The 11,972-nt window shown below is 39.9% G+C and overlaps 2 protein-coding genes across 2 annotated transcripts in view; one reads left to right on the top strand and one right to left on the bottom strand.

Annotated features, from left to right (window-relative positions):
• Positions 1 to 1,058: 1,058 nt before the first annotated feature.
• Positions 1,059 to 11,972, bottom strand: part of LOC115677940 (uncharacterized) — a 66,907-nt gene continuing 55,993 nt past the window's right edge. The window contains exons 2-9 of the mRNA XM_056303839.1: positions 3,994 to 4,153; positions 3,758 to 3,851; positions 3,115 to 3,234; positions 2,983 to 3,031; positions 2,727 to 2,826; positions 2,587 to 2,648; positions 2,436 to 2,494; positions 1,059 to 1,482 (exon numbers count right to left, since the gene is read on the bottom strand). Coding sequence (XP_056159814.1) covers positions 1,378 to 1,482; positions 2,436 to 2,494; positions 2,587 to 2,648; positions 2,727 to 2,826; positions 2,983 to 3,031; positions 3,115 to 3,234; positions 3,758 to 3,851; positions 3,994 to 4,145 — 741 coding nt within the window. The 5' untranslated portion in view covers positions 4,146 to 4,153 and the 3' untranslated portion in view covers positions 1,059 to 1,377. The remainder of the gene's footprint in view (positions 1,483 to 2,435; positions 2,495 to 2,586; positions 2,649 to 2,726; positions 2,827 to 2,982; positions 3,032 to 3,114; positions 3,235 to 3,757; positions 3,852 to 3,993; positions 4,154 to 11,972) is intronic.
• Positions 5,778 to 7,468, top strand: LOC115677932 (uncharacterized). The gene is made up of 5 exons (XM_030601174.2): positions 5,778 to 6,417; positions 6,645 to 6,756; positions 6,847 to 6,928; positions 7,033 to 7,084; positions 7,195 to 7,468. The coding sequence occupies exons 1-5, from the start codon at positions 6,016 to 6,018 to the stop codon at positions 7,345 to 7,347; spliced, it is 801 nt and encodes a 266-aa protein (XP_030457034.1). The 5' UTR covers positions 5,778 to 6,015; the 3' UTR covers positions 7,348 to 7,468.

Below are 11,972 nucleotides of genomic sequence, written 5' to 3'. Positions count from 1 at the left end.
TTTAAGCTTTTGGGAGTGGACCCACAAAGATTGAATAATTTGGAAGCTGATGTGACAGGTAAGCCTCAATGGTTCCCAGGAATCAAAAAGTCGATAGCATACTTAGATACTCCCTTTTGAATACAAATGCTTGTCCATTTGCCCAATTTATGTCTTCAAGTTTGCTTTGCATTCACTAGCCGACCCCGTTAGACTAGACCCCAAGAAAGAACTTCTCTACATGGTCCCCCAAAACTAGAGAAAGAAAGAAACTTCTCTAGATATTGAGAAATCATCACCTAAAAGAAGGATTGGACCTCAATAAAACGAATTACATGGACTTGGGTGGGACGTATTGACAGGTTTCTGGGGTTGGAACCGGACGAGTCGAGCGTGTTAACAGTAGCACGTTTTCCGCCGCGATGGATTACTTTCTGCCGTCTTTGAGCGATTTGAGAAGTGTGAAAACAGGTTTGGTTCCCCGAGCAGGGTAACGCAATCCTTGTACTGAAGTTTTCGACTTTTTGACTAACGACGCTGCACGGCATGGATTTTTCACGACAAAGCGCTATTGAGCCATTGATTTTAACTCCAAAGGGGAGTGCAAAGAGCGGACAACCTAAGGAAGTGTAAAAGCTATCAATCAATTGCAAACTTCTAAACCGGCCACGCCGAAGCTGGCCCGGGGTAACTTGCTTTGTCTGCGGCAACTTTGCTTTAGCTAAACAGCGCGAGTAAAGCGCGCATTGTGCAAGAATCTTCTCTCCCTTTCGCGCTCTGATTGAGCGAACTTCCCGTCCCAGTGTCCGTTGAGAGCTGGTCATAGTGATTGTGGGCCTTCTGAGACCAAATTGTACACCAAAGCCGCTCATCCGAAGATTCGGTTATCAGGAAAAGGACTTTGCCGGCCCTGTTGGTCTTCGTGCTTTATTAATCAGTTCCCACAGACGCCTCTAGAGTTCCAATCCAAAGCGATCAGCTCCTTTTTTGATGGTGCAGAGAGAAAGAGAGAGAGATGGACGTAATTTTACTATGATGGTACTCAACTTATGACTTCTTTTGGAAGAGATCAATGGGCGCTGCATAAGATTTCTGATTTCTATGTCTGAAATTGCAAAAGAAAGATGACCATTATCCTCTAATCCGTAGAACTGATGAGACCTTAATCATACGTCATTTGAATACAGGGATTTCAAAAAAGATTAGGACCACAGAGCGAAAATATTCCTATATTAAAGAACAGATAATCTCAGAACAGACAACTACAAAGATAGTTGCCACTATTTCCTATCATCAATGAAGCCTTGGGGCTTCGCAGCTGGCCGAAACATTCTCACTAAAATCAAACATGGGATGACGGCCAACGAAGTAGAAAAACATTGCAGATGCAGGCATCACTCAGTGGACAAGCTTCCTCAATACAGCTTCAGCACGACGCTCGAACTTGGGCATCGTCCAGTCATGCTGCACTATGTCAAGGCCGTCTTTCTCAGCACCCAGGCTCTGAAACACAGCAATGAAAAGGGCCATATATAAGCAAGTATTCATCATGCATGTTAATAGAAGGGGAAAAGTCCCATTTCCAAGTAGGTAAAATTACACTTGCTATACTATGACCATCATTAAAGTTTCGCACACCTTTTGGAAATTACGCTTTATATCTTGAAGTGGACACTACTAATATCTATATCAGCCGAAAAGCAAGTATGCAAATTCAATTTTCTCCTCCAAAAAAAAAAAAAACAAAAAACAAAAAGGATTACTTAGCCGCAAAAGAGAGAAGACCAGGCGCAAAAGGGAAACAAATTTACAGATATTCATAAAAGACATGACAAAATCATGAGATGTGAGAGCTAGGCTTTGATTGGAAGCCAAGGGGGAAAGACAATAAAATGGAACTTTTGAATTTCCTTTCTAACCTTCCAAAAACTATAAAAGTTATTTAATTTTCCATACCCACCCCCTACTTTTCTTCCCCTCCCCTCCTTCCCAAAAAAGCATCAGTTATCGTAGATGAAATGAATGAGGAGTGAATTGTGGCCAAATACCCCGCTAAATACTCCATGAATGAGGAGTGAAAAGTAACACCATCGAAAAGCGACAGCAACTATTATCAGCACATCAAACAATGATAGCTATTGCTAAAGCAGAAGCCAGTCAACGCAAAACTTGCACCCCCTCAGCACTAAAGGATGAAAACAGAAATCTAGCTGAACCACTATAGAGGCTGATGGATTTGCTGTCAAAGTCAGCGAACCATGTGATATGAAGATAAATTTTATGACTGGGAAAATTATTTTTAACACAAAAGATGTACAGCATAAGGACCACATTCACTGTCAAGGACGCTGCCAAGTAGATAATACTGAAGAGGAAAAAGGCAGAGTATAGCAGTGGCACACATCTAAGAACTAATGTCCAACAAAGAAGCGAGAAAGCGCATTTGGACCAATTACCCTGGTAGGGTCGAAGCCAAAGCCAGTCATCTGCATCATACGCTGTGTATCATCAGTAGCTGCAGCAAAAGCATCACATCAGCATATTTGATAGGGCTATGATTAGAACCAAACATAGTCCAAAAAAGAATGTCATTGAACTAATGCTAACCATTTTCTTCTCCCAAAATGAGACTAAATAGACCTCTTAGCCCAAAAAGGTTAAGAAAGTACCTGATAGAAAGAAACAAATTATTAAAACACACGATAGATGAGACAGATTATTTAATTTGATAAAAACAATAAACATACCACGAGCGACTGCTCACGTAGCTAACATCAACAGTGCTTAGATCAATCCCATTTTGCAACATTGACCTAAACCTTTGAGTGAGTGGAAAGGGAATTTTGGCTGGAAAAAGAACGATTCAGTCATTTATAGCATAGTACTATCAGTCTGTAAAAAATACATATCCATATACATAGAACAGTATGAAGAACAACGAGCAAAGATAGTAGATCCCATTGAGGTAATTGCTACAGTCAAAGCTAAGGGAAAAGAATGGACCTGCCACAAAACCGGAGAAGAAGAAGTTGACCCATGCAAAAGTCAGAGTCTGGATAAAAGAGGCGCAACCATTAGACACTCATCTGGTAACAGGAACCAAACCAGAAATCCAGAGGAGTAAACTTGCAATACCTGGGGTATGATCATAGACAGGTTCTTCTTCATCATATCCATAGCCATATTCGGATCGGAAAACATTTGAGCTTGAGCATTCTGAGCCTGGCCCTTCGGCACAAATAAAAGACCATTTTCCTGCCCCGCCAAAGAAATAAATGGAATAAGCTACAAGCTAAATCAGTCAAATGCAGCTAACCGAAAATATCACTCCACGGTGTGTCAATTACGGGCGATTTGAATGTTCGTAAAACCTAAAAGAAGAAGAATAGAGACCCAAGTGGCAGCGGAAAAACTCAAGGCCATCAAATATCATCAACCATGCAAATCTACTCAAATTAGACGGCGCAGCATTCGTAGAGACAAACTCATCAATCAATCATTAGACCAACCGCGAATTAGGATCTTCAAAAATCAGTTTTTTATCGATCAAACACGAAAACCAGCCCGAGCATGACCGAGGGCAAGGGGTTAAAATGCGTAACGCAGGAAAAGAAATTTATAAGCCCCAACACTCGAGCACAAGCTGAGCTCAGAAAAGCTTAAATTTGCACAATTTAACATCCTCGAGCACGATTTAGGCACAACAAATCGCACATACATGATGAAGTTGTCATTAAACAAATCTAAGAGATCGATACGGCGAAAGAGTCACGCAGACCTCGTTGCTGTAGTAGAACCTCCGAGCGCGGAACGACTTGGGCGGGATCAAATTAGCCGCGGCGCGCAGGTTCCGAGCCCTAACAATCACCTGCCTACAAGATCGCGCACCCACGAAAAATCCCGCCAAAATCAGAAGGACCCAATTGAGCCTCAGCTCCTACGGACTACAAATTCACCGGAAAAAACCGATGGGCGACGATGGAATCGACAGAGAGAGAGGGCACAGAAGCAGACCCTTCCTTGACGAGCTTGGCGTCGGGGGGCTGGGCAGAGCGCATGAGCTTGGAGACGAAGTAGCGGAGGACGCCGATGAGCACCATCACCACCGACAGCGGTATGAGCACCCAGTCCCTGATCGCCGTGTCCAGCACCAGATCCTCCGCCATCTCTCTCTCTCTCTCTAGACTCTCTCTCTCCTCTCTCTCTCTCTCTTCTTGGTTTGTGTTTTTTGACTCGCCGAGGATGCAAGAACGGACGAAGGAGAGAGCGTGGGGGTGTACGAGAGGCAACAACGGATCTGGGCTCCGACTGTGTCGGTTTTTTCGATTCTGGTCGGACCGGCCCACGGTCAACTAAGCTCCGAAATTTCTTGCTTCCAAGCCCCCAATCGATCCAAAGATTGATTATTTTGGGCCAGAAAAAATAATTGTTTTAATCACAAGGGTGTCTTTTTCCGGAGTGTATCTGTTCCTCGAGCGGTCCGGTTCCCCGTTCTTTGGAATCGGGAATCGGACCGCCTGATCCTGGGACCAGATCGAACCGGTCCAATGAAACCAGCGAAGCAGTTCGGCGGGCTTTCTAGGCCGAAAAACAGAGCAAAACAGGGGTGGCTCGGCAAAAATTGAGAACGGCGGCGATGAAGGCTTCGACGGGGTTGTAGCGGCTGCCAGTGGACGCCGGGAGACATGGGCACATTGGCAGGAACGGTGGGCAAACGCGGCTGCACGTCAAAGAATGATGGGCAACGATGAACGGGACGCGAGCGGCGATGAGGAAGGCTGGACGCAGCTGCGTCATGGAGGGCACGTTGACAAGGCTACGGGGTCCCATTGGACCTGCCGAGCTGCTTTGTTGGTGGAGGCAAAGCGGCGGTGGAGCTAGCGAGGCTCCGAGACACAACAAAGCAGAGATTGACCGGATGTTCATCGGAGCGGCGTGAGTGTTGGCCGAGGATTATGCATGGTGGAAGGTGGGGGACGGTGGCTGTGCGGTGGCCATGAGCGGGTTAGTGAAGGCTCTGCGATGGGTTTTCTTCTCTCCTCGCTCTCGGTTCTGTGTCCCGGGTGACGGGAATGTGTATACATGCGGGATTGTGCTGTTATTTAATAAATAAAAAATTAAAAATAAATAAATCAATCCGGTTTGGTTTGGGCGATCCGGTTCCCACTTGGAAAAGGGAATTGGACCGAACTGTCTAGTTCGGTACGATCAGGATGGTTTCCAATTCGGGTGATTCTATATGCTCGCCCCTAGTCTTTTTTATTTTTTATTTGGTCAAAATGACAAAGGACTTGTTGACGAGCATACGAAGGACACTCGGCCGTAACCCGTTACAATTATTCAAGAAACATCAAAGCACGTTGAATATTCAGAGCTTGTTCTTTGATTAACGTGTTGCTACAGGACGACAATTTTCGAGCTACGGCAAATACTTATATTTCGTCAAACGCCCTAAGTGCCTTTTTTCGACGACATCTTAATTATCTAGAATTGGTTTTCAAATCGACCCACCAAAGACGAATAGTTTGGCGTAGGTTGTTTGCGTCGGCTCGATAGTTGATACTCTCGTTTAATGTCTTTTCTGACCCCCTTCGACATGTTAGCATCATGATCAAATCTCCCTCCATGCTGGGCAAGGTTTTGTAGTAAGGGCCCGGACCGTCATGCCAGTTGATCAGCTTATCATCAAGCTCTGTGTTTCGATCACTATTGGATTGGAAACCAACCTTATTCGTGATTTCAAGAGATGATTTTTCGAGGTTCTATAGTTGAAAAGAGATGCAGAACTGTAGTTTGTAGTTTGATGCAGGTTAAAGGAAAAACTACATGACAACAGAATGTTGGAAGGCAAAGTAGTGTTTTGCAGCTTTAGCACAGAGAAGGGAAGATCCCTAACTTGTCACTGATGCATAGTGATGATGCTTCATTCTTTTCTTATAGAAGCACCCTCAGTTCCATATTCAACCATTCTGCAGATTCCTCAGTGTTTCTCTTGCTATTTAAGTATCATTTGCACGAATTTCTTTCCACCTGAAAATGGGTTTAATAATATTCCCTCTCTCTGCCAAACTGTGCTGCAGAAAATTAATTTTAAGCTCCCATCCATGTATACCTCAACCAAGTCATTTCCATGGCCTTCACATTCATAGTGATCCTCTCACACCATCCCATAACTCGATTACCAGTTGTCGTCGACCCGGATTTTCGTATAAATCATGGATTTTCAGGAGGAAGAAGGACCTGCTGGTAAAGCCATTAGCCGCTAACAATTCATCGTCGTTGGGAAAGGAGGAGGATCACCAGGCTCTTGAAGCCGTCCTCAAGCTTTATGCGGCAATAAAGAACAAAAATCTCCGGGAATTGTCAGATATTCTTGGAGACGAATGCGGATGCATCTGCAATTTCTTCCCGTTTTGCCGGGGGTTCCAGGGCAAGAAGGTAAATCCAAAGCTTGGTATTTAGAGGATCATAAACATACTTCAAAGTTCATGGCTGTATTTAATCATCTCCTTCAGTTCATTACAAGAACTAATGCCCATGTCTAGTTTCTGTTATATTAAATTGTAAAATCTGTGTGTTAGAAATGGCATTTGTTCTGGTGGTGTATTCATCTCTAGATTGGGTCCCTAGCGTAAGATCTTCGTGTTATTCAATTTTTGTTGCAGCAAGTTCTGGCATTTTTCTCCTATCTTATCAAGACCTTGGGGAATAACATCGAGTTCGTGGTGCAATCGAGCACCCATGACGGAATGAGCGTCGGCATCACGTGGAAGCTAGGTATCCCCTCGATTAGGTCCTACCAGTTGAGATACCTGCCATCAAATATGACTTGGGAGCTCATATCTTGCTTCATGAACATATAAGCAGAATGGAACAAGAAAACTATGCCTCTAGGAAAAGGTTTCAGCTTCCACATATGCCAGATATACCAAGGAAGGGTGGTAATAAGGTGAGAAGCTGGAAGAAAGTAATGATTAATTCCTCTGTCTCATTTCTATTATATAATTTATACTTTTCTTATAGCTTTTACTATTGTTGGTAACTTCTTTTCAGGAATGTAGAGATGTTCATGGAATCATTTTCTCACATGGAACTCTTCAGATTGGTATGAATTCTACAATTTATCATGGGACATATTTCTTTGCAAATGTATATGTGATATCTTAGTCCTATTTTTCACTTTTCTGATTGCTGCTTTGCCTTGTTTTCTTGCAGAGGATGCTGGGATTTCTGATGAGCATGTCAGAGAAGATGAGTTCCTACATATCTCCCAAGAGGGAATCAAAGAGGGCAGGGTTCATTGTTTTGCTTGCTCTGCTTTCTTTAGCGGCAATTTTTGTATTACTTCTGAAGCTCATATTTCAGTAGGCAATGCAAAAATAAGAGAGATTCTCAATTTTCTCTCTCTTTCTTTTTCGTTCTCCTTTCCCATTGTATCAGAAGGAACTAAAATCTCAATTTTTTTAGGGGCACAAGGGACAATAATGAAAAACTAACTACCGTATGCATTGTTCTCTCTTATTCTACTACCAAATTGAAGTTTAAATATTGCTACAGTAAGCTCTTAATGGGCAAAAAGTTGGGACAAAAAATAAATTGACATCTTAATGAAACATTATTTTCACATTAGCAAATTTCGTCCATTCACGTAATGGAAGGACTACATTGTGCCGAAATTTGAAATTTCAAGAACTCAAGAAAGTTTAGGAATGTCGACATTGGATTCAACAGAAAATTACTCCACCATTCACGAATTAAGACACTTCTGATCTGAGAGTTGAGATTGCTCATTTTCTTTTTACCCTGTGATAGACAGCGTTAGAATCATTTTTCCTCCATTTTGGGATTATCAGTGATGATTACTGATGACCTTCCCTTGATTATTGGACCCTCCCAACTCCCCCAGAGGCTTTGGGTTGGGTCAACAATCATGGGATTAAAGCACCTATGTAGACAGCAAGCATCTATTGCAGTTGTTCTATTAAAATCCAGTTATAATTAAGGAAGATGAGCTGCCATCCTAGGATCTTACTATATAGTCCTCCAATCTTTCAACTGGAGAACGGAAAGGGAAATTCATTTCAATATCAAAACTAGAATTAGAAATGAGCGCATTAAAAATATTAAAACATATATAAGTACCATTCGATTTTGGAATTTCGTACCGTGCAACTAAGCCATAAAATTTATGAACATTAGCAACCGACACGGCCATTTTGATTTTTTTTTCTCTCTCCTACATGAGACATTAGCAATGCGATCAAACATGTCAAATGATGTCGCTTTCATGAATCCAAGCATGAGGGGTAGCGGTGGTGCAACATTGGAGGCTTTGGCTTGACATCGGCTTAATTACAAGAGCTACGGCAGGCGCTGAGGCGTCGTAATAGCTCGTCTCTTTCTCTATTTCCCCATCGAAATTAATAACTTTAGGTTCACACAACCACCATGAGACTTTACAAAGGGCTCTTGATGGCTAATTTGACAGGTTAACCATTAACCTCTATCTGTGGGGACTATAAATTTTGATGGCTCAAGAAATTGAACATAAAGATTTTTTTTTACATAAAGATTTTTTTTTTTGCAATAAATTAAAAGAAGTAGGAGATTGAGAGAGTGTGTGTCTATATATATATATATATCCTTTCTCGACTTGAGTTGATTAGATGGCCTAACTCTTCCATGATTAAATGTAAGCACTTGATGATGGTAGTTGCTAAAGGATATGTGGTTCACAAAACTGGTAAGAGACTGAACTCTCTATCCTTGGGGGAAAAAAACCAGAAGATTCTTATTCTTACATAGATGATGTGAACCGGAAAATGAAAACAAGAAGATCAATGTCCCAACTTAGTGTGAATCTCACGGATCTAATAATAAGGACGTTCTCATGCTTTCAACTCCAGAACCGATGGTTGTGGGCTCAATTCTTGCCCCAAAGAACTTACATGGAAAAACGACACTATTGGATCTTGAATTTCGACTCAATGTGCAATGTGGTCCCTGAATTTTTAAGATGTTTCAATATAGTCTCTGAACTTTAACCCAATGTGTATTGTGGTCCTTGAATTTTTAATTTGCTCAATGTAGTATTTGAACTTTTGGTACATGTTCAGTTTAGTCCCTAGATATATGAAAATGTTTAATGACTACATTAAATATGTACTAAAAGTTTAGGGGCAACATTGAATAAATTAAAAATTCAGGGACCACATTGAATATTAAGCTAAAGTTCATGGATTACATTGCACATTGGATCAAAATTCAATGACCATTTATGTCATATCCCAACTTAGATTCTAATGGGGGGCAAGGACGGCGGTGGGTTACAGTACTAATTCTCTTAAGATAGCCAGCAAATTAGGGTCATGCTCCCGAACCATAAAATAAAAATGGCAACAAGCATGTAAACCAATCATTCCATTGACAACTTGATACATCCCACTTCCCACACTACATTGCACATTGGATCAAAGTTCAATGACCATTTATGTCATATCCCAACTTAGATTCTAATGGGGGCAAGGACGGCGGTGGGTTGCGGTACTAATTTTCTTAAGATAGCCAGCAAATTAGGGTCGTGCTCCCGAACCATAAAATAAAAATGGCAACAAGCATGTAAACCAATCATTCCATTGACAACTTGATACATCCCACTTCCCACGCTACTTGTCTGAACGAGTTTCTCATATTCTTATCCTTTTTTTTATTGTGAATCCGAAGATAAAGTCCTCGTATTTTATCAACAAGATGGCTATTTTATGCTGCTTGGAATGGCCCCATTTCATTGAAACTTTGGTAATTACAAAGCACTCCCGTGCTCATGATTTCGCGAGAAACATGCGTAGGAGGAGCTGGCTTTGCGCATTGAACAAAAGAGTCCCACCAAAACCCACGATGTGACCAAAATGGTGTAGAATGTGACAAGATAGCTCCAAGGAATGTGGCAGGACAAATGTTTGTCTTGTGAACAAAAAGTCAGCACAAGCCGAGAGCAGTTGACTATTCGTCTTGTGAGATTGGGCGTTCATGCAATATCGTGAAAATCGGTGGGCGAAATTGTTAATAATTAAACGGGCGGGGAGGGTTGAAAATAATTTGTGCGAAATTTATTGTTTATAAATTTGTCGGAAGTTATTATAATCACATGGATAAGTTACCGACAACGTATAAATTTTTGTGGTTTTATACGACAAGTTACTAGCTAGGTCGATGTGTTGCTAGTTAACGGTTTGTTCAAAATGAATTTTTTAAAATTGGAGAAATAATTATTGAAAGAAAGAAAGTTTCTGTGCCTGACGGGAAATTACAAATCAGGTGTAAAAATAATTACCTATTGATATTTATGTACTTATTTTTTTAAAAGTAATTACTCGTCGACTAATGTACGGATTATATTGATAGTACGGAAGTTATTTGTCCCGATAAAAAGTTATCAATTGCATGAAAAATTACTAGTTATTGATTATATTGATAGGTTCATAATTTTCAATATGAAAATTCATTGACCGCAATGAAAGTCACCTATTATAATCATTTGATGTATTATCCCTACATGAAGAAATTACTAATTCTTGGTAAATTCAAATTGGAAGATACTTTTTATGGGTAATTACCAATAACATACAAAAGTTACTAGTATCATAGATAAATGCTTCTTTTTTCGATATGAAAGTTAAGAGCACCGAAAAAGATTATTAATTAGATGCTTATTTTTCATTATGAAATTACTATACTTGATAATTTAAATTAACTTTCTCATAACAAAAAAGTAAAAAAAAAAAGGGGGAAATGTGAGGTTCTTAATGACATAGATAAGCTACTTGTTGATAAGATAGAAAAATTCGCTAGCATTATAGATCCGTGATTCTTTTCTTCAATATGAAAAGTTAATAACAATGATGGGAATATCGTATAAAAAGACGATTTCTTTCCATAATAAAATTGCTAATTTTAATTACTCTCTCATATTCAAAAACGCTGGACATACTTATTTCTTTATGCTTATTTTTCAAGTTTCTTAATGACATACATAATCTGCTTATACAAGCAAATCATGTGGTTAATGTGTCTTTTGGACAGATTTAAATATACTAAATTTGCGAGAACTGCAAAAAGGTAAAAAAAAGTCATTTCAGCCATATCGGAAATATAAAAAGACAATTACTTTCCATAATAAAATTGCTAGAATTGATAATTTTAATTATTTTCTCATATTGAAAAACGCGTGACATACTTATTTCTTTATGCTTATTTTTCTAAAAATTAAAAGTTTCTTAATGGCATAGATATGCTGCTTATTCAAGCAGATCATGTGGTTAATATGTCTTCCGAACAGATTTAAATATACTAAATTTGCGAGAACTGCAAAAAAGGTAAAAAAGTCATTTCCACCATATTGAAAATTCAAAAAAGAAAAGGGTTAATACCACAAAAAACACAAAATTGGTACACTTGTGATAAATTTACCAAAAATTAAATTTTTTACCACTAAAAATCCCATACTAGTATGTCTGTGACATATTTACCTTCTGTTAGTTTCCGTTAAATTGAATTAATACCACGAAAAATTATAAACTAGTACACTTGTGACAAATGAAAGGTAAATCCCAAATCGGTACACCCGCCAATGGTCACGTGTCATTAAACTTAGTAATTTGTCAGTAAAATTTAACGGAAACTAACGGATGGTAAATTTGTCACATGTGTACCGATTTGAGATTTTTGGTGATCAAATAATAAGCTCGGAGGCAAATTCATCAGAAGTGTACCGGTTTGAGATTTTTCGTAATATTAATTCAAAAGGTAAAAAAAGCCATTTCAGCCACGTCGGGAATATAAAAAAGGGAAAAAGGCAAAAAGGGAAAGAAAAATCAGCTGAGGTAGGGGAAAACAGAAGGAAAAATACCAAAAAACAGAAAAAGGAAAAAAGGAGAAAAAAGAAAAAGGAGAGGAGGAAGAGGTCAAAGGGGAGGGGGAAAAAACCAAAATGA

Source organism: Syzygium oleosum, unplaced genomic scaffold, assembly GCF_021117445.2.
Source record: "Syzygium oleosum isolate NSW1041296 unplaced genomic scaffold, Sole_v2.1 Sole_v2.29, whole genome shotgun sequence".
NCBI lineage: Eukaryota > Viridiplantae > Streptophyta > Magnoliopsida > Myrtales > Myrtaceae > Syzygium > Syzygium oleosum.
The sequence above is the reverse complement of the archived record's forward strand: the minus strand, read 5'-3'. Positions and strand labels throughout refer to the sequence as shown.

Coding starts and splice junctions, on each gene's coding strand:
- LOC115677932 (XM_030601174.2), top strand. CDS start 6,016: ATGGGTTTAATAATATTCCCTCTCTCTGCCAAACTGTGCTGCAGAAAA. Junction 6,929..7,032: donor CAAGGAAGGGTGGTAATAAG/GTGAGAAGCTGG, acceptor ACTTCTTTTCAG/GAATGTAGAGATGTTCATGG. Junction 7,085..7,194: donor ACATGGAACTCTTCAGATTG/GTATGAATTCTA, acceptor GTTTTCTTGCAG/AGGATGCTGGGATTTCTGAT.